This window comes from Haliotis asinina, chromosome 2, assembly GCF_037392515.1.
Source record: "Haliotis asinina isolate JCU_RB_2024 chromosome 2, JCU_Hal_asi_v2, whole genome shotgun sequence".
Taxonomy (NCBI): Eukaryota; Metazoa; Mollusca; class Gastropoda; order Lepetellida; family Haliotidae; genus Haliotis; species Haliotis asinina.
In genome coordinates, this window is record NC_090281.1 from 24,624,516 (window position 1) to 24,648,018 (window position 23,503).

The 23,503-nt window shown below is 41.8% G+C and overlaps 1 protein-coding gene across 1 annotated transcript; it reads left to right on the top strand.

Moving 5' to 3' along the window:
• The first annotated feature begins 3,966 nt into the window (after nt 1–3,966).
• Nucleotides 3,967–22,150, top strand: LOC137271669 (lysosomal thioesterase PPT2-like). The gene is made up of 9 exons (XM_067804094.1): nt 3,967–4,189; nt 12,219–12,372; nt 13,130–13,222; nt 13,957–14,011; nt 15,654–15,706; nt 16,567–16,650; nt 17,688–17,772; nt 19,689–19,743; nt 20,594–22,150. The coding sequence occupies exons 1-9, from the start codon at nt 4,061–4,063 to the stop codon at nt 20,735–20,737; spliced, it is 852 nt and encodes a 283-aa protein (XP_067660195.1). The 5' UTR covers nt 3,967–4,060; the 3' UTR covers nt 20,738–22,150.
• The last annotated feature ends 1,353 nt before the right edge of the window (nt 22,151–23,503 follow it).

The window sequence follows — 23,503 nt, forward strand, 5'->3', positions numbered from 1 at the left end:
TAGCATTCAGCAGAATCTGTATGACAGAAAACACACACTAGATCGCGTATGTGTGTGAAATAGGATCCACATTGGCAATCTATACAATGTATAAATGTTGCTGTTATGTTAGAAATTTACGATGAGTATAAGCAAATCGTGTGTTCTTTTATTAATTTTCAGAATCATACAAATATGACAATAAACTAATTAGGGTTATGAGACAAAATATAGAGACGTACATTGGCTTCGTTATTTTTCCGTCCTAATAGTTTTTTACCATTTCTACCACTGGCAGATGATTAACCTTCAAAGTGTTTCATTTGTTTTCATAATACATTTGTAATGAAGTACAAATGACTTCACCTCATTTGATCTGTCTATAATTAAACTATCAATTGCGCTTACGGACTGCGCAGCAGAGTTCACGAACCAGTCACGAATTCTGGGATATCATCCGGGTACTCACGGGAGAAAAACAATAACAAAAGTTTACACCAGTCCACGGAAATTGCTCCGCATCAGTGCCCCTTTAAGACTACAGAATACTGGATACCTTCCGCCACCTTTGAAAGCCCGCCAGTTTACTTTTGGTTAGGGTTAGGGTAAGTGTAAGGTTGGTATCCGGTATTCTGTAGGTGTACCATGGGGTAGCTGTTGAAAATGTCACTGTGACATCTGTTGTGGATTTGAGGCAGAGGAAAGACAGTCAGCCATTGTTACAAAGTAATATCAACGTGTGGCCACTAGTCTCGTTTGGCCAATAGTCCCGTTTCACATAGCAATATTAGTCTTCAGGAGATCCAGCGTACCGTGCTTAGACTTAGACTTACGAGCTCAATGATTGTGTCAAGACAAGTATTTGCGTAAATACAAGAGATGGGGGGAGGTGATACAGTTATGTATGAAGTTGCTCCTTATTAAACTTTCTAAGTATGAGTTACGAAGTCTCTTTGCTTCGAAAAGAATTCTCAATATACTAGCTGTGGAAGGGTGGAGGTTTGCTTGTATTTTTAGGAGTGGTAGGTGCATTTGTTATCACGTTGGGTCATTATCTTACATGCGTGACAATTATATGTGCAAATACTTTATCGTTACCTTGAAAATTATGAGCATTCTGAAAATCCCGATAATAGATTGGGGCCGATCCAATCAAAACTCAGAGATCACCGGTAAAGTGGTTTAATTGAGTAAAATATCTTTTTTTGATGTCCCATCTTTAAAAATCGCATGACTTGTCTGTCCGGGAAACATTCCTAACTACTCGTGTCATTTCGTTGGTGACGGAAAGAGGCCAATTGTCACCATTCGCCAATTTCTGCAACCTACAAGAACATGTCGATACAGCTTGTCCAGGAATAATACTTTAACGCCGACAACCCGCAGCTTCCCAGACGAACGCGCGATTGGTGGAAGGCATCCTTGGTCAACCACGCCAGCTGACTTCGATACTGAAAACTGGGCACATTTCTGATTAGGACCAATAACCCAGTGTTGAAAGTTACTAGCCCACGAAATAATTCACTAACCCGAATATTGAATTAGGAACTAAGCAAACGATTACAAAAGTAGAAAATTAAATATTATTCCCCATCAAAAGTTTAGACCAACAGCGTAAATGCAGCCACTTACCTCAGTCAAATGTTCTAAACTAGATTTTGCAGAATATTCCATACTGCTTAAAGGTACTGTTTACAAATGAACTGATGTATTTTAAAACAAATTCGTACTATTGAAAAGATTATAGTCAAAAGATCAATAAATGAGGAAACTCGATGAAAGTTGTCGAAATATTATGAAAACATTACATCAAAACGCAGATGTTCAAATGCACGATATTTGCACATGCATTTCAGCAATTTGATGCACGATCCTAAAGCAATTCATCTGCACAAGTTTTGCAGTTTGACCCCGAAAGTTTGCGGAGAAATTCATCTTCTATGTAAACACATATGCATTTACAGCTTATGGTGAGTGGTTTAAATAACGTTTGACGGGCAGTATAGATGACGCCATGAACATTCAGTAGCCAGTCGGGCCAGTGACTGGTAATTTACTGCCCCAACTGGATTTTTACTAACCACGGGATAGCGGGCCAGTGGTTGTTTAGCACACAGTAGTCACCAGTCCCCATAATCAGAACCTCTGATGTCTTGACCACGCCAGATTTGCTGACCCCGATAACCCCTGGTGCTGTTTTACAAATCGACCTTATTGCCAAGATAAGTGACGGGTCCTACAATCTCTTAAGCGCTAATGTAGCAGGTCATGGAGTCATCCCACAGATGATATCCTTACCTCGTCAGCTTGGTGACCTGTTTGGTCATGTGGACAAGGGTCCGACTTCGGATCAGAAAACCAGTGGTTCGAATCCCAACACGAGACTCGGAAATGTCATGGCTGCTACACTGATATAGTTTTGTATAACGGTACCCAGACTTGTTTCATGCACATCGTTCTGTTTCAATCCGTGAATCTCCGGGTTAGAATATTCGCCTTCAGTAACCCATGCTTGCGTTAGAGGCGACTAACGCGAACGTTTGGTCAGGCTCGCTGACTTGGCTGACGCATGTCATAATATCCCAATTTCACAGATCGATGGTCATGCTGTTGATCACTGGACTGTCTGGTCCAGACTCGATTATTTACAGGCCGCCGCCATATAGCTGGAATCTTGTTGAGTGCGGCGTAAAACTACACTTACTCACTTAATCCCAGGACCTGTGAATGTCTGGGTTAGAATATTCGTCTTCAGTAACTCATGCTTGTCGTAAGAGTCGACTAACGGGATCAGACACACTGACTTGGCCGACACAAGTCATCGGTTCCTAACAGCGCAGATCGATGCTCATGCTGTTGATCACTGGATAGTATGGTCCAGACCCGATTATGTACTTACCGCCACCATATAGCTGGACTATTGCTGAGTGCGGCATAAAACTAATACACTCATTCATAGGGGATTCATGTTTCATGTACATCGTTCGGTTGCAAAATAATATAATGGTTATTTATTATTTCCCATGCTAGTCGGAGTCTACTTACATTAAGCCTTCGTAGCTCTAAGACGACTAACGACCATACTTTGACAGACAATGTCAACCTAACTGCAATATTTCATCAAATTTACGACTGTCGCATCGCTGAGACGATCGTAAGTATAATACGTAAGACTTCCGACTGTCGCAACGCTGCGATTGCTTTCTGGAACTGGGCCCCGTTCCTGAAAGCGATCGTAGCGAAATGATAGTCGTAAGTGCCATACTTTTAACAAAGACTGACGACTGTTGCAGCGCTACGATCGCTTTCAGGAACGGGGCCCTGGTCCTGTTACATAGAGACAGTATCCTTAAGTATATATTAAAAGTAATACTACGTAAATAACACCCATTTAGGGCCTGCATGTGAGTGGTTATTTTGCGTGATACAAAAGAGGAAAGAAAATACTAAAACAAGAAATTAAAGCGGCGTTCCACATCAACTGGATTGTTCTTCAGCCTTGAAGATCCGGTTAGGATTGATCTTCAGTAAGCCATGCTTGTCGTGAGACGCGACGAACGGGATCAGGAGGTGAAGTTCGCTGACTTTGTTGACACATGTCATCGTATCCCAATTGCGTAGATCGATGCTCATGTTGTTGATCACTGGATTGTCTGGTCGAGATCGATTATTTACAGACTATCGCAAAATAGTTGGAATATTGCTGAATGAGGCGTTACACAAACAAGCCAACCAACTAATCTTTCGCAACTGATACGCTGAGCATTGCGTCCGTCTACAGGATCTTTATAAGAAAAGTTGAGAACTTGATTGGTCCCCGTTTCAGAAAGCGACGGCGTCACTACGGTATCTGTGTTCGCCACACTGTTACATGCATACGACGTACAAACATTCAACACGCGGAAGTAAATCGCCCACATACCGTAGTCAAGGAAGTAACTCGCAGTTGTTTATATATAAAGATACACGGTTCGAACAAATCCTGGGCACTTGATCACTCATCAAGACGCAAGTGCTCGTGACATTATTTTGACCAGGTTTGTTTGTTTCTGATTGCTTCTTTGAGACGTCACCGTCGATCATGGCAGGCTGTAGAGTGTGGTTGCTGTTGCTGAGTACAACGTTAATGGGGATGACAGCAGCGTACAAACACGTGGTCTTCATGCATGGTGTGCTGGCTGGGATAGAGGAGTTCACGCCCTCAAGCAGCTGAAAATTGTAAGTTGTTCGCACACAAATGTTGTTGTTGTTGTTGTTGTACAGCAATATCCCACCAGTGTGATGGCGATATGTAAATAATAATGTGTGAGTGAGTTGTACGCCGCTTTAAGCAATATTCCAGCAATATCACGGCGGGACAACAGAATAGGGCTTCAATTGTACCCAATTGGGAAATCGAAGCCGGGCCTTTGTCGTGACGAGCGTACGCTTAATCACTACGCTACCCCACTGCCCCGATTGGCAAATAAACGACTATAGACTAGACAAACCAGTGACTGATGTCATAAACATCGATCAATTCGATCAACATCGTTAAAATAATTTAAGATATATTCAGTTTCTCGTACTTTAAAACCTTTCGTATCGTCCAGGGCCCCGTTTCACAAAATGCTCGTAAGCCTAAGATCTCGTAACTTTTCTCGTAGCATTCGTACCCCCTATACTGTAACATAGGAAGTAGGAATGCCACGAGAAATTTAAGGTTACGAGATCTTAGGCTTACGGGAGTTTTGTGAAACGGGGCCCTGGTTGTTGCAGTGACATCATGAATATACTGGCATAGACTGTCTAGTCTATTGGGACACGTCGTGCATATGTGAAAGAGGAACTGAGAGGCTATAATGAAGCTGTATATTGACCATGACTTGTCGTCATTTTGAGATATCACGCGAATATTCTAACTGATTCAGGATGTAAAATCAGTGAGGCCCTCCAACGACATAATCCTTCTTCCGTGTTCTACAATTTCTCGCTGACGGTGGTGAGTCCCCCAGAGAGAGAGAGAGAGAGAGAGAGAGAGAGAGAGAGAGAGAGAGAGAGAGAGAGAGAGAGAGAGAGAGAGAGAGAGAGAGAGAGAGAGAGAGAGAGAGAGAGAGAGAGAGAGAGAGAGAGACAGAGAGAGAGACAGAGAGAGATATATTAAAAACATGATGAATTTTCGTTGACTCCCCCCAAAAACGACGAAAGGATTGGAGTCCGTGTTGATTTTATGATGATAATTGCACAATCCCACAATTGCACAATGACCCATATATAGGTTAAAGAGCTGGTCTTATTCAACCGTGACCGTGACATATGGCAAGGAGTGTTTAACTAAGTTCTATGTGTATACAAATCGGGGACGTACAACGAATTCAGTGTAAATGTGCACCAGATAGGAACACCAAATAAGGGAAAACATCCAATCGAAACTGAACAAAGAGAGTCTGTTCAGTGACAATCTCATGTAGATTATGTGGTGATTACTTTTTCACTCGGGTCACGAGTGCAGGAAGGTTTCAGCAACAGAGCTCATTGTTGGTCTGGATTACTTCCTAGTAAAGTTGTCCGTCGTCACGGGTCAAGGCCGAAGGATTTTCAAGAGCCAGTTTAACGCTACACATACCGTTTCGAGTGTTTGAATCAAACCTTTCTTGGGGTATTTGTGTTTAATAATTATCACTTTACAGCCCAGATGCACGACAATGGAATCTGAAGAACCTGGGATTACAACAAATCACACTTCAAGTGTTTGTATGAGTGCGTGTTGCTTTCACTCAGATATATTCCAGCTGTATGACCGTGGTCGGTAAATAAACGGGTCAGTGTATGATGGTGGTCGGTAAATAGACGGGTCTATGTATGATGGTGGTCGGTAAATAGACGGGTCTATGTATGACGTTGGTCGGTAAATAAACGGGTCAATGTATGACGGTGGTTGGTAAATAAACGGGTCTATGTATGACGTTGGTGGGTAAATAAACGGGTCAGTGTATGTCCGTGGTCTGTAAAGAAACGGGTCAATGTATGACGTTGGTCGGTATATAAACGGGTCAGTGTATGATGGTGGTCGGTAAATAAACTGGTCAATGTATGACGGTGGTCGGTAAATAAACGGGTCAATGTATGACGGTGGTGGGTAAATAAACAGGTCAATGTATGACGGTGGTCGGTAAATAAACGGGTCCATGTATGACGTTGGTGGGTAAATAAACGGGTCAATGTATGATGGTGGTCGGTAAATAAACGGGTCAGTGTATGATGGTGGTCTGTAAATGAACGGGTCAGTGTATGATGGTGGTCGGTAAATAAACGGGTCTATGTATGATGGTGGTCGGTAAATAGACGGGTCTATGTATGACGTTGGTCGGTAAATAAACGGGTCAATGTATGACGGTGGTTGGTAAATAAACGGGTCTATGTATGACGTTGGTGGGTAAATAAACGGGTCAGTGTATGTCCGTGGTCTGTAAAGAAACGGGTCAATGTATGACGTTGGTCGGTATATAAACGGGTCAGTGTATGATGGTGGTCGGTAAATAAACTGGTCAATGTATGACGGTGGTCGGTAAATAAACGGGTCAATGTATGACGGTGGTGGGTAAATAAACAGGTCAATGTATGACGGTGGTCGGTAAATAAACGGGTCCATGTATGACGTTGGTGGGTAAATAAACGGGTCAATGTATGATGGTGGTCGGTAAATAAACGGGTCAGTGTATGATGGTGGTCTGTAAATGAACGGGTCAGTGTATGATGGTGGTCGGTAAATAAACGGGTCAATGTATGACGATGGTCGGTAAATAAACGGGTCCATGTAAGACGTTGGTCGGTAAATAAACGGGTCAATGTATGACGGTGGTCGGGAAATAAACGGGTCAGTGTATGATGGTGGTCTGTAAATAAACGGGTCAATGTATGTCCGTGGTCGGTAAATAAATGGGTCAGTGTATGATGGTGGTCGGTAAATAAGCGGGTCAGTGTATGATGGTGGTCGGTAAATAAACGGGTCAGTGTATGATGGTGGTGGGTAAATAAACGGGTCAATGTATGACGTTGGTCGGTAAATAAACGGGTCAGTGTATGATGGTGGTCGGGAAATAAACGGGTCAGTGTATGATGGTGGTGGGTAAATAAACGGGTCAATGTATGACGTTGGTCGGTAAATAAACGGGTCAGTGTATGTCCGTGGTCGGTAAATAAACGGGTCAATGTATGTCCGTGGTCGGTGAATAAATGGGTCAGTGTATGATGGTGGTCGGTAAATAAACGGGTCAGTGTATGATGGTGGTCGGTAAATAAACGGGTCAATGTATGACGTTGGTCGGTAAACAAACGGGTCAGTGCATGACGGTGGTCGGTAAATATGACAAATGTGTGTGTATTTGATAACTGTAATGCGTGTGCCATTTGAGGGCTAAAATAATACCCCAGACCTAAATAATGACGATGGGCGGTGCGGTAGGTGCGCCCAGGGATTCCCCACATGAATAGAATGTGTGAAGCCCATTTCTGGTGTGCCCCGCCGTGATATTGCATAAACGACGCACTACATTGTCCAGTCCGTCTCAGCTTACAGTGGTAGCTGACAACTCTATTCATCAGATCCTTGTGTCTACCATACCGATACCCCCTGAAATGACATAACATCCTCTTCTTGGTTATGCATGGTGGAAGTGAGGTGCATGTGGAATACAGACCATATTATGTACAACTCTCTAATTTACTACAAACACTACTAAATTAGATTAATGCTGAAAAACAAAAGGATGAAACCTGTAGAATTATTTTGTTTTTCTAGCAAAGTATGTATGCTCACCTTATAAGAATATTAACACTAAGCTTCATCTCAAAATATGTATACTTAAAACCGTAGCACCCAAGTTTATATTTTATCAAAGTGAATATTGCACAAAGTAAAAACTTCATGTGGTATGATGGGGATTATAGTGAAAATAACTGGGTGGGAATTGTCCTAGGTGGGTATTGTCCTGGGTGGGAATTGCCCCAGGTGGGAATTGTCCAGGTGGGTATTGTACGGGTGGGGATTGTCCTACTCCCCATAAATGTTGCGTAAAACTAACTAACTCACTAACTAAATAATGTCTATTTTTAACCGTGGATACAAGTAGTGATGAACAACGGAAAAAGTAGACCCGGCACAGGAATACGAAACTCAGATACAAATAAGGAAACCGCCTAAGTTCGCCGCGTAGTCTGTGTATTGTTGTCGTAGGATTAAACTAATATGTAATAAAACGGGATTTATTTTCTTTCTTATTTTTGTTTCAGATTCTAAATATGACTTCCCTGTTCATATGGGTAAAAAAGTATCTCCTTTTAGATATCAATCATCGATATTGCGTAGATTGATTTTCACGTTGTTGATCGCTGGATTGTCTGGTCCAGACTCGATTATTTGCAAAATACACTTAGTTGAGATATTGCTGAGCGCGGCGATAAACAACAAACCGTTTCCAGCATTCACTGAAAAACATTAGTAGACTGACTGTATGATAAACAGAATGCTTCTAGGATATCGTTTCATCTACTGAAATAGTAATGTCAATTATTTATTGACACTTGGCGAGGGTTCCATGTGACAACTATCATACCACCAGGAAAATGTGCAAGAGCGTACTAGTGCCAATATCGAAATTTAACTGCAGGGACTGAACATAACAATAAAATGTGACAAAAGTGACGTCAATCGATATCTTTACTCATTACCATGCTGAACAGGATCTTGGACGAAACTGTGTTCAGTATTCTGACACAAATAAACCCCACATATTCACATTTAAATGTGTTTGCTTAGTGCGATTGCGCATCTTATGTGACAAACTGAAATACTAGTACATGTGCTGAAGCTACAATTACAACCAGGTCATTACTGCTTGACAAGTAATAGATGAGCCAGCACAGTGAACGTATTTGTGACAAGGGTGTCATCCCGGGAAGGCTAAAATCTATTTTTCAGACATCCCGGGAAGGCTAAAATCTATTTTTCAGACATCCCGGGAAGGCTAAAATCTATTTTTCAGACATCCCGGAAAGGCTAAAATCTATTTTTCAGACATCCCGGGAAGGCTAAAATCTATTTTTCAGACATCCCGGGAAGGCTAAAATCTATTTTTCAGACATCCCGGGACGGCTAAAATCTATTTTTCAGACATCCCGGGAAGGCTAAAATCTATTTTTCAGACATCCCAGGAAGGCTAAAATCTATTTTTTAGACATCCTGGGACGGCTAAAATCTATTTTTCAGACATCCTGGGAAGGCTAAAATCTATTTTTCAGGCATCCCAGGAAGGCTAAAATCTATTTTTCAGACATCCCGGGAAGGCTAAAATGTAAATATCCGACCTGTGAAGGTTCCAGGGTTGAATAGGCCTTCAGCAACCCATGCTTGCCATAAAAGGCGACTGTGCTTGTCGTCAGAGGCGACTAACGGGATCGGGTTTCCAGACTAGCTGACTTGGTTGACACATGTCATCGGTTCCCAATTGTGCAGATCGATGCTCATGTTGTTGATCACTGGATTGTCTGGTCCATACTCGATTATTTAAAAACCGCCGTCATATGGCTGGAATATTGCTGAATGCGGTGTAAAACTAAAGTCACTCATTATTTGTGAGTGGCGTTGTTGAAAGTGAGTCCACAGTTAAACAATAAACCCAAACACTTTTTTCTATACATTGATAGAAGAGGTATAAAATCCCCCGACACATCACATCTTTCACGACGTTTTTATTTTGGGGGATTAGTAAAACCGAAAAACAAGAACCTACAAAAAAGAATGACTGCTTTCAGAGATCGAGGGAATAGCCCATACATTCTAGTTTTGAGTTAGACTCTAACTTTATTCAGTTTGTTCTCAAAGGCCAGACAGATTGTCTACACTCATCCCTTTCTTCACGTTCTTAAAAATGTTTGCAAGTCTGTTGGTCGGCCTGGACATACGTTTGCACTCCACTATACACCCAAGTTTTATCAACCCACGCTTGCTATAAAAGGCGACTATGCTTGTCGTAAGAGGCGACTAAGGGGGTCGGGTGGTCAGGCTCGCTGACTTGGTTGACACACTTCATCGGTTCCCAGTTGCGCAGATCGATGCTCATGTTGTTGGTCATTGGATTGTCTGGTCCAGACTCAATTATTTACAGGCCGCCGCCATATAGCTGGAATATTGCGGTGCGGCGTAAAACTAAACTCACTCACTCACCCAAGGTTTATCCCGTGCATTGTAATTCATTATCCTCGCATGATCACATTCTGTAAGGTAGTTTATTATACTCCGATATATGAGTGAGTGAGTGAGTTTAGTTTTACGCCGCAATATTCCAGCTATATGGCGGCAGTCTGTAAATAATCGAGTCTGGACCAAACAATCCAGTGATCAACAACATGAGATTGCGCAATTGGCAACCGATGACATGTGTCAACCAAGTCAGCGAGCCTGACCACCCGATCCCGTTAGTCGCCTTTTACGACAAGCTGAGTCGCCCCAAATATGATAATCCTTTACATTTGAGGTGAAATGTCACCCGAATGTTTGTCAATAATCATCCCGCACAATCATGTTTGAATTCAGTATTGTTCTAGAAGCATTACTTCGATGTGGCTTCGCTGTTTTCTTCACTTTATATTAAACTATTTTAATATTTACGAGCTATTATTGTCTATTGTGTTATCTGCAGTGTGTGTATGTTATTAATAATAAATTCTATCATGAACTGACCTCTAGACGGTGATTCATTCTCCCACGAAATAGTTTGACATGCAAACACCGACGAATGAATCTCCCTCAATACGATAATCGTTTATCCACAGAACGGATCTCTCCCTCTTTATGGTAATTGTTTCCCCAGGAACGGACCTACCTCAATATGACACTTGTTTCCCCAGGAACGGACCTACCTATATATGGTAATTGTTTACCCAGCAACGGACCTCCCTCTATATGGTAATTGTTTACCCAGGAACGGACCTCCCTCTATATGGTAATTGTTTACCCAGGAACGGACCTACCTCTATATGGTAATTGTTTACCCAGAAACGGACCTCCCTCTATATGGTAATTGTTTCCCCAGGAACGAACCTCCCTCTATATGGCAATTGTTTACCCAGGAACGGACCTACCTCTATATGGTAATTGTTTACCCAGCAACGGACCTCCCTCTATATGGTAATTGTTTCCCCAGGAACGGACCTCGATCTATATGACACTTGTTTACTCAGGAACGGACCTCCCTCCATATGGTAATTGTTTACCCAGGAACGCACCTCACTCTATATGGTAATTGTTTCCCCAGGAACAGACCTACCTCTATATGGTAATTGTTTACCCAGTAACGGACCTACCTCTATATGGTAATTGTTTACCCAGGAACGAACATCCCTCTATATGGTAATTGTTTTCCCAGGAACGGACCTACCTCTATATGGTAATTGTTTACCCAGCAACGGACTTCCCTCTATATGGTAATTGTTTACCCAGGAACGCACATCGCTCTATATGGTAATTATTTCCCCAGGAACGGACCTACCTCTATATGGTAATTGTTTACCCTGCAACGGACCTCCCTCTATATGGTAATTGTTTACCCAGGAATGAACCTCCCTCTATATGGTAATTGTTTACCCAGGAACGGACCTCTATACAGTGATGCAGATAGATCACCCTATCTGGGATAATTTTCTCACCGGGAACGGACGTCCCTCCATACAGTAATTTGTTCACCGACGAACGAATCTCCATCAATAAGGAAATTGTTTACCAAGGAATGGACCTCTCTCGAAATGGTAGTTGTTTGCCCAAAATGGACTCCTCGGTAGTTAGGCTCGTTGACTTGGTTGACACGTGTCGGCGTATCCCACTAGCGTTGATTCGTGATCATGTTGTTGATCACTGGATTGTCTGGTCCAGACTCGATTATTTACAAATACACATAGAAGAAATATTGCTGAGCCCGCCGCTAAACAGCCAACCAAATTTTTCAGCATTCAAATAAAATATCTGTAGACCGACTTTGTATGATAAACAGAATCTACAGTAGTTCTTTCCCAGTGAATGGACCTCCCTCGCTAAGGTAATTGTTCAACCACGAACGGACATCCCTCAACAGGTAATTATTTACCTATGAAGGGCCCTCCCTCAATAAGGTAATTGTTTCCCAATGAATGGTCCCGCCTCTAAACGGTAACTGTTTACCCACGAATGGACCTCCCTCTATACGGTATTTATTCTTCCCATGCAGGACCACCCGGGAACCAATGTGACCCTAATCAAAGCCTACAGTGGTATATGTAGCGTGGAACCACTCTGGAGGCAGGTGGGGAAGATCAAGAGCCAAGTTGCTGCGGTCATGAAAAGCAACCCTGCAGGCATCCATCTTGTTTGCTTCTCGCAGGGTGAGTGAGGGGGCCCCCTTTTCAGGGTTGATGGATGTATTTGTTCCCTTGTTAGATGGGGATGCTGCTGGGTGGGAGGCAGAATAGGCAGAATTTATCCTTTGTTAGGGGTTTTGCAATATGCAGAATTTGTTCTTGTTAGGGGTTGGGCAATATGCAGAATTTATCCTTTGTTAGTGATTGGGCATTAGGCAGAATTTATCCTGTGTTAGTGGTTTTGCAATATGCAGAATTTATCCTTTGTTAGGGGTTGGGCAATATGCAGAATGTATCCTTTGTTAGGGGTTGGGCAATATGCTGGATTTATCCTTTGTTGGTGCTGGGCAATAGGCAGAATGTATCCTTTGTTAGGGGTTAGGCAATATGCAGGATTTATCCTTTGTTAGGGGTTGGGCAATATGCAGAATTTATACTTTGTTAAGGGTTGGGCAAGATATATTTGTTCCTCCTTTGGCTGTGGAGGTGTATGGGTTGTTGCACCTTTGTTAGGGCTCGGTTTATTTCTTATTTTTGGGGTTTCAAACATTCTTCCTGGTCAGGTGGTAGATAGGCAAAGTGGGCACAATACTTAATTTATTTAAAACTGTAAATAAATCACAACAGAGAAATGTCAGAAGCACACTGACTGCATTGAACATTGGGTGATAGGGTCGGTATCATCACTCACAAACGAGGGGTGACCAGCTTCTCTGAGCCTTTTATTCACGTTCTTGTGGCACCGAACATGCCATTAACACTGTCATTTCTTGACTTTCAGGAGGATTGATATGTCGAGGTCTCCTGTCCGTGCTCCAACACAACGTGGACACATTCATTTCACTCAGCAGCCCCCTTGCTGGTCAGTATGGATGTGAGTATAACCAGACAGAATCTGAGTATTCCCTGACACAATCTGTGAGTATATCCTGGCAGAATCTCAATATTTCCCGACACAATCTGAGTATACCCTGACAGAATCTCAGTAATCCCTGACACAGTCTGTGAGTATATCCTGACAGATTCTCAGTCATCCCTGACACAATCTGTGGGTATACCCTGACAAACTCTCAGTATTCACTGACACAATCTGTGGGTATACCCTGACAGAATCTCAGTCATCTCAGCTAGCATACGTCTGTGATGTACACAACTTCGAAAGGGGTGGTGGGATAGCCCAGCGGTTAAAGCGTTCGCTCGTCACACCGAAGGTCCGGTATCGACGCTCTTCCATGGGTATAGTATGTGAAGTCCAGTCCTGGTTTTGCCACACCGTGATATTGCTGGAATATTACTAAAACTGTACTCACTAACCCACTCACTCGCTCACTCACTCACTCACTCACTCACTCACTCACTCACAGCCTGCAACTCACAGTTGTTCTGACTGCTATGAGTGAGTGCGTGAGCGAGTTAATTATATGCTGTTTTAGCAATATTCCAGCAATATAACAACAGGGACACCAAACGTTGGCTTCATACATTGTGTCCATGTGGGGAATCGAACCCGGGTCCTAGGCGTGACGAGCGAAGGCTCTAAGCATTAGGCTACCCCACCTTATCTTCCGTCATCGTGATCTAGGATGCATTTTTTGCTTTTTGTTTTAGACATGGTGTACTTAAAGAAGTATTTCCCGAAGTCTGTGACAAAAAACCTTTACAAGTGAGTAGACTTTAAAAACTCAAACACATATCCTTGAGTTGATATGGCATTTGCGATTTTCCATCTTACCTGTAATATTATAATCTGTAATATGTTATTGTCAATAACTGACCAATTAACAAAATCAACGTTCTTCGCCTCCCACCACCAATCCGTACCTCCCACTTACACCCGACTTCTCGTACATCCTATCTTTATTAATTACTTGGTGCCAGTTTCTGTCCACTCTTCTTACAACCCACGTTGTATCGCAGTACACCCCGCTGCCAGTAGCAACTCATTCGGTACTTCGTGGTAGTTATCTCGAATAACATTGCATCAACATAATGGACGGAAATTACCGATGTTTTACGAATGCAAATTGTTGGAAGGGAGATAACTCTAAATCTGTTTTTGTTGTGTCGCTCGCCATGGCTACGAAAAAAAAATTCCTCGCACTCCAATAAATTAATTTGGACAAAAGTGTAGCCCTGTGAATATTAGAAAGGGGAATTACATCGTGGCAACTTTGCTAAGGCAATGCCTACTGGAAGCTAGGTTCCACTGGGTCATATATGCCCTTCCTCTTCAGCCCCCACTTTCAAGTCCAATAAATTCTAAATATGTCAAACACAAAAATATACATCGCAGTTTTAAATTCTTCGGGAAATTCCATGTTTCTTGATACCATCCACTATTATCTCAGACGAATATAAAGTGCTTAAAATAACCTCTAAAACTGGCTTTATGGTATTTTTCACACAATACAAAATCTCGACACACAGTGTTATTTGCTGTATATTTTGAAATGTGAAAATTGGATAATTACTGGGAGTTTTGAATTTAAAAAATAACATATTAATGATCACTGATATCAAGTTTTCACGTACCCAGTAATGACTTAGAAAACCTAAACCCAGTATAGAAGTGTATCGAATAACAAAACCTTATAGGTGCTTCAACCCATGGTCCCGTGACCAGTGAACAATTTATTCTGCACACCTATTCTTACAACCAACTCACTACACTTCCTTCTTACAACTTACAATGTACACCCTGTTCCTACAACCAATTCTCTACACTTCCTTCTTACAACTTACAATGTACACCCTGTTCCTACAACCAATTCTCTACACTTCCTTCTTACAACTTACAATGTACACCCTGTTCCTACAACCAATTCACTACACTTCCTTCTTACAACTTACAATGTACACCCTGTTCCTACAACCAATTCACTACACTTCCTTCTTGCAACTTACAATGTACACCCTGTTCCTACAACCAATTCTCTACACTTCCTTCTTACAACTTACAATGTACACTCTGTTCCTACAACCAACTCTCTACACTTCCTTCTTACAACTTACAATGTACACCCTGTTCCTACAACCAACTCTCTACACTTCCTTCTTACAACTTACAATGTACACCCTTTTCCTACAACCAACTCTCTACACTTCCTTCTTACAAGTTACAATTTACACCCTGTTCCTGAAACCAACTCTGTACACGCCTTCCTACAACATCCACTGTACAACCTGTTCCTACAGCCAATTCTCTAAACTTCCGTCGCACAACTTGCATTGTTCACAATGTCCCTACAAGCTATTCTCCTCAAAGAGTTCCACTTGTTTACAGTGTCTGTTCTGTGCTGTTGTAGGATTTTGTACACCAAGACTGGTCAAGACATATCTTTCGGAAACTACTGGATGGGTGAGTTACACGATAGTATTCAGAGGGCGGGGCTTTCGGATAAGAATGATGTCCTGAGCATTTTTGGTTTTGCTTCAAGTAGGGCTGCTGGGAACAGGAAGAAGGGGAACTGGGAACAGGAAGGAGGGATGCTGGGAATAGGAAGGAGTAATTCTGAGAACAGGAAGGTGGGATGCTGGGAACAGAAAGGAGTAATGCTGGGAACAGGAAGGTGGGGTGCTGGGAACAGGAAGGAGTAATGCTGGGAACAGGAAGATGGGGTGCAGGGAACAGGAAGGCGGGCTGCTGGGAACAGGAAGGAGTAATTCTGGGAACAGGAAGGTGGGATGTTGAGAATAGGAAGGAGTAATTCTGGGAACAGGAAGGTGGGATGCAGGGAACAGGAAGGAGTAATGCTGGGAACAGGAAGGTGGGATGCTGGGAACAGGAAGGAGTAATTCTGGGAACAGGAAGGTGGGATGCAGGGAACAGGAAGGAGTAATGCTGGGAACAGGAAGGTGGGGTGCAGGGAACAGGAAGGCGGGCTGCTGGGAACAGGAAGGCGGGCTGCTGGGAACAGGAAGGAGGGATGTTGAGAATAGGAAAGAGTAATTCTGGGAACAGGAAGGTGGGATGCAGGGAACAGGAAGGCGGGCTGCTGGGAACAGGAAGGTGGGATGCTGGGAACAGGAAGGAGTAATGCTGGGAACAGGAAGGTGGGGTACAGGGAACAGGAAGGTGAACGGGAATATGGGCTGCTGGAGACATGAAGGGGGATGTTGGGAACGGGAAGGTGGCCTGCTGGAAAATGTGTATGCTTGGATACGGAAATAGGTGTTGTAATATATGTAGTGTGTCACACAGTTCGACCAATTTTTCAGATCCACATCACTTGACGAAATATCGCATGTATTCACAGTTTCTGGCAGTCATCAACAACGACACAGACAAAGGACAGAGTCACAGTAAGTTGGCGAGGACATTGTTGAAGTACAGCCTTTCCCAAAGTTTTCCAAATTGCGGACGTTTTGATTTTTTATCATCATTCACATACATATTTCTCTTTCTGTCCCTTCTAACACTCCACAACAATCAGACGGTAGCACCCTGCAGACGTCGTAATGTTTACCGACGCGTCACACCATATGATACAATGCATTATTTAAAGGGGAGTTACGATGCAGTTTATTTAGTATGTGTTTGTATATAATGCATGTATATAATGCAACATATATTCGACAAAATCTTATGGTGTTGCCTACAAGTCGAGTTTGTGATAACATCAAAACAAACAAATACCGACTTTCGTGGTCATGCGCTTATCAGCAAACTCATGATGAAGCATAAATTCTACCATGCTAGCTTAGATTGATCAAGAGGAAATATCAAATAAACTTAACATCATAATCTTGCTGATGACTGCTTAACCTTGAAAGAAAATATATGAGAAGAATTTATTCATTTATTTCTTACATCGTTTACAATAAATTTGGCAATATATTTATTTAAATAACAATAGAGTGCCATTGCAAATTCAGTAATGTACACGCGGCTCGACGTTTGATATTGCTCTATCTGTGGTTGTAGTATGTGGTTTTGTGCATCAAACCCGGGTCTCAAATCAGCTGAAGTTAAACTAAGATGGCCAAGGGAGTCCTTGGGTAGGTGACTTTGTGGCAGGGTGACTCCAGGGAGACTTCAGTCCTGTCCAACAACCATGCACACAATTGGTCTTATCTGCGGCCACTGAGTTTGTTCATAATTGCCGCTGTTCACCCATCAGTGAATGGGTACCCGGTGGGTTAATTCATATGGCCACTATATGACTCCTAGCGCCGAACAAGCAGCTTGGTCTAACAGTCAGACAGGATAATGTCTTAGCATGCACATGTGACATTTGATAAGCTGCAATGTGTATCTTCTTCTGATTGCATGGCCTGATAACATTAAATACAACTTTCCGATTTCTCTGTTTAACTCACTACTTCACTCATCGTTGCAGCGTACAAACAAAACTTCTCTCGCCTGAAGAAATTGGTCCTGATTGCTGGGCCAGATGACGGAGTTATCACCCCGTGGCAGTCCGGGTAGGTGCCGGATATAACAACTATTACCATCAACAATCGGGGTAGGTGTCGGTCTATACAACCCTAAACAATCTGTGTATACCCCTGGGCAAAACGTACAGGTTATGGAACAGGTTATGGAACACAGCCGGCCTTCTTAAAACACTGGATATCTTTACCATGACAAGCAGAAGTGCTCGTCACCAACCATATGATGTTGATATTTGTCTGCAGTCATTCAGCAAATGCAGGTTTGGTGAGTTGAATTTGTTTAAACAAACTGAGTATCAATTAACAAAAATGGTCGCTGTTGTTATGAACTTGCTCTCAACTGTCGCACCTATGATGGACGAACTCGATTACTACACTATGTATTGCCTCCCTAATCCCCAATGTATGTCGGGTATAATCTGAATATAAGAAGTTTATAACCTGACTGACTCGTACCTATACCCGTGGTAACGAAAACAGGAAGGCATGGATGTGCAAATGTTCCTATACTCCGAGTTAAGTGTTCCTATACTCAGGGTTAAGTGTTCCTATACTCCGGGTTAAGTGTTAAGTGTTCCTGTACTCCGGGTTAAGTGTTCCTATACTCCGGGATAAGTGTTCCTATACTCCGGGTTAAGTGTTCTTGTACTCCGGGTTAAGTGTTCCCGTACTCCGGGTTAAGTGTTCCTATACTCCGAGTTAAGTGTTCTTATACTCCGAGTTAAGTGTTCCTATACTCCGAGTTAAGTGTTCCTATACTCCGGGTTAAGTGTTCCTATACTCCGAGTTAAGTGTTCCTGTACTCCGGGTTAAGTGTTCCTGTACTCCGAGTTAAGTGTTCCTATACTCCGAGTTAAGTGTTCCTATACTCCGAGTTAAGTGTTCTTATACTCCGGGTTAAGTGTTCCTATACTCGGAGTTAAGTGTTCCTATACTCCGAGTTAAGTGTTCCTATACTCCGAGTTAAGTGTTCTTATACTCCGGGTTAAGTGTTCCTATACTCGGAGTTAAGTGTTCCTATACTCCGAGTTAAGTGTTCTTATACTCCGAGTTAAGTGTTCCTATACTCCGAGTTAAGTGTTCCTATACTCCGGGTTAAGTGTTCCTGTACTCCGAGTTAAGTGTTCCTGTACTCCGGGTTAAGTGTTCCTATACTCCGAGTTAAGTGTTCTTATACTCCGGGTTAAGTGTTCCTATACTCCGAGTTAAGTGTTCCTATACTCCGAGTTAAGTGTTCCTATACTCCGGGTTAAGTGTTCCTATACTCCGGGTTAAGTGTTCCTATACTCCGAGTTAAGTGTTCCTATACTCCGAGTTAAGTGTTCCTATACTCCGAGTTAAGTGTTCTTATACTCCGGGTTAAGTGTTCCTATACTCCGAGTTAAGTGTTCCTATACTCCGGGTTAAGTGTTCCTATACTCCGGGTGAAGTGTTCCTATACTCCGAGTTAAGTGTTCCTATACTCCGGGTTAAGTGTTCCTATACTCCGGGTTAAGTGTTCCTATACTCCGAGTTAAGTGTTCCTATACTCCGGGTTAAGTGTTCCTATACTCCGAGTTAAGTGTTCCTATACTCCGAGTTAAGTGTTCCTGTACTCCGGGTTAAGTGTTCCTATACTCCGAGTTAAGTGTTCCTATACTCCGGGTTAAGTGTTCCTATACTCCGAGTTAAGTGTTCCTGTACTCCGGGTTAAGTGTTCCTATACTCCGGCTTAAGTGTTCCTATACTCCGAGTTAAGTGTTCCTATACTCCGGGTTAAGTGTTCCTATACTCCGAGTGAAGTGTTCCTGTACTCCGGGTTAAGTGTTTCTATACTCCGGGTTAAGTGTTCCTATACTCCGAGTTTCTTGTCGTGCTTTTGTGGATGCAAATCTGGAAATAATAAAGGAACTCTTTCCATTGCTCGTTTCCATGAGTATAATTAGAGGCATTTCTGTTAAAATCAGACACTTCGGGATGTTTAACTCTAGTGAGGCTGTTCTACCCATGGAGGATCAAACAGTACGTATTCCTCATACTGCAAGTAGGAAACTTTCTTTATTCAATGACTCTAAAGAATATTATTAAAATAAGATTATAATGAAATACATCTGATTCCTTTAGATACCTTAAACATTTCCATCCAAAACCTTGCATGTGAATACAAAGGTCCAGCGTCATCGATGCCTCTGTATGTTTGCCACTCACTATGGCACAAGTACACAATATGATAAAATATATTTTGGGACGCAATTATGTAAAACCTAACGCTAGAAATCATCACCATCATCATCATCATCATCATCATCATCATCAAAGTGGTATAAGATGCTATTATCGTAGAACAGGGAAAAGACCCGTCAAGGTCGGGGGTAGAATAGGCCTTCAGTAACCCATGCTGGCCATAAGAGGCGACTATGCTTGTCGTAAAAGGCGACTAACGGGATCGGGTGGTCAGGCTCGCTGACTTGGTTGACACTTGTCAACGGTTTAATGCATTTGCATAGATCGATGTTCATGTTGTTGACCACTGGATTGTCTGGTCCAGACTCGACTATTTACAGACCGCCGCCATGTAGCTAGAATATTGCTGAGTGCGGCGTAAAACTAAACTCACTCACTCGCATAGGGAAAATTATAATTATCTTCTTTACAACTATTCGCATCATCAGTAATGGGGTTACCACAGCCATACAGTTTATTTAACATCATAAAGTTGGTGCAATAGTTAGTTACTTAACCACAGTAGTTCATTTTTGTTTTTATCTGATCGTCTACAAAGTTGTGTGATAGTTTATCATAAAGGTTTGAATGTCGTTAAGTTTTCTGGATAGGGGGATTGGTTGCATATTTTTATTTATTTATATTTCAGTGGTATAAAGAAGACAGTTTTGGACTCCGGACACTCAACGACAGGAAGGCAATCAAGATGCTCACATTTTCCGGCGTTTGCCACACCAACTGGCATAAAAACATGAGCATCTACGAGAACGGTATCAAGCCATTCCTCACTTAAATACTCTAAGGATTACGACACTCTACCAACACAGCATCATGTCATTCCTCATATAAACACGGACATCTGTCACACATTATATGACCATCTACAAGCACAGTATCATCAAGCCATATTCCTAACATAAATACAGAAATCTATCACACATTATATGACAATCTACCAGTACAGCACCAAGCCATTCCTCACATAAACACAGAAATCTATCACACCCAACATGACAATCTACCAGCACAACATCATGCCATTCCTCACATAAACACAGAAATCTATCACACATTATATAACAATCTACCAGCACAGTATTATCAAGCCATATTCCTGACATAAATACAGAAATCTCTCACACATTATATGGCAATCTACCAGTACAGCACCAAGCCATTCCTCACATAAACACAGAAATCTATCACACATTATATGATAATCTACCAGCACAGTATCAGGCCATTCCTCACATAAACACTGAAATCTATCACACCCAACATGACAATCTACCAGCACAACATCATGCCATTCCTCACATAAACACAGAAATCTATCACACATTATATGACAATCTACCAGCACAGTAGTATCAAGCCATATTCCTAACATAAATACAGAAATCTATCACACATTATATGACAATCTACCAGTACAGCACCAAGCCATTCCTCACATAAACACAGAAATCTATCACACATTATATGATAATCTACCAGCACAGTATTATCAAGCCATATTCCTAACATAAATACAGAAATCTATCACACATTATATGACAATCTACCAGCACAGTAGTATCAAGCCATATTCCTAACATAAATACAGAAATCTATCACACATTATATGACAATCTACCAGTACAGCACCAAGCCATTCCTCACATAAACACAGAAATCTATCACACATTATATGATAATCTACCAGCACAGTATTATCAAGCCATATTCCTAACATAAATACAGAAATCTATCACACATTATATGACAATCTACCAGCACAGTAGTATCAAGCCATATTCCTAACATAAATACAGAAATCTATCACACATTATATGACAATCTACCAGTACAGCACCAAGCCATTCCTCACATAAACACAGAAATCTATCCCACATTATATGATAATCTACCAGTCCAGTATCAGGCCATTCCTCACATAAACACGGGCATCTATCATACATTATATGACAATCTTCTAATACAGCAATCAATTTTCACAGACCAAAATAATAATCTTACAGAACGGCATCAACAATGTAGAAACCATTCAAAATCGTATTAAATGTTCATGAGTTGCCTACTTGTGGAGCTGATGATCATTTAAAGGTCACATGCAACCAAAATATCAAACATAATTAAAACACATTTATCACTTATTCATGACATATAATATACATTGCTGCTTTTAAAAAACAAATAAACAAAATTATAAGCGTACAATCGCGATTCAAAAGTGCAATATTTTGTACTTGGGCTTACTTCCCCCGAAACGAAGCCCTCGGGAGACCGAACCCAGTCATAGCGGGTGGATATGCACTCAAGTGTAACGACGGCTTCCGATTGGCCGTTTCATTTGCTGATCTGCTGAGGGTTCATTGTGTGTACAGAAAGATGAACTGTTTGATGGGCATGTTAGAAGTATAGCCAGTCACAAGAAAGTAAGATTCTTTATGGACAACAACTTCTTTTTGTGTACTTGATGCGTCGTTTCAGTATGGATTCATATACTGTTGTCAAACAAAATCATATACACTAAAAGAAGTCGTTATCCATGAAGAATGTATATAGAGATGTTGGGTTTGGAAAATACATGTTCTCTGAATTTTCGTTCGATCCAGTCAAAAAGTATCTTAGTAGAGATGGTGAACTGGAAACTGTCGTTCGTCCAAGTACAAAGCAGGACTTGCAGCCGACAAGAGTTTGCACCAGTATCCGTCAGATCCAGTCATCCTAAAAAAATGAATGTAGTTTGTTTGCAACCCACAGACATAAAAACATGTCATGTGTATCACACGTGCCTAATTACATAATATGGCAGACACGGGACTCGGGTGCACGAGTCATAAATCATCTTATTTTCTTTATGTCGTATAGTCTGATAGGTGTTAAATTCAAATTGCACTGGTCAATGATTGAAGCTGTGTATTGCATGTTGTCTTTAGCAGACAGGCAGGCAGACATATAGGTGTGAATAAACCAGACACTGAGCTTTCTCTGTGACAGAGACTGCTTACCACAATCAACAAGGTTTTTTACGTAACGAGTAGATTATGTACTTGTTTGTGTACACAACCAAGGTTAGACTACTGCTCACGAACTCAGACTCTGGGCATGCATACTGTTTCAAGCTCCGCGAACCTATTCACTGCGCATGCGTTATGGACGCAGCGCAGCACAGCTATTGAAACCAGTTTTCCCCCCAGCGCTGGGGGGAATTTAGTGAAACGTTTGAACTCCGATTTCGCGGGCTTTCTTTCATCGCGTTTTTTTCAACTTTATAGGTTGAATTGGCATTTTTGATGATTTGTTTCGGTAAGTGCATACCGAAAGGTACCAGAATCTGCAAAGTTGTGTTTTACGTTGCATGTGACCTTTAAATATTTCAACGACTTGGTATATATATATCGTGGTTACAACATCCCATGCTCTTGCAATCATCATGACCGCAATGGCGCAATGGTACCATTACACAGTATCACAATTCGAGCTGGAAACTAGACCAGCAAATGCAAAAGGATGACAGAACGATAACTTATGCGCCCTGTGGATTTTTATAATT

Excerpts from the sequence above, each read along its gene's own strand:
- LOC137271669 (XM_067804094.1), top strand. The coding sequence starts at position 4,061 with ATGGCAGGCTGTAGAGTGTGGTTGCTGTTGCTGAGTACAACGTTAATG. Across the intron at positions 14,012-15,653 it reads GTGACAAAAAACCTTTACAA|GATTTTGTACACCAAGACTG; the intron begins GTGAGTAGACTT and ends GTGCTGTTGTAG. Across the intron at positions 15,707-16,566 it reads TTTCGGAAACTACTGGATGG|ATCCACATCACTTGACGAAA; the intron begins GTGAGTTACACG and ends CCAATTTTTCAG.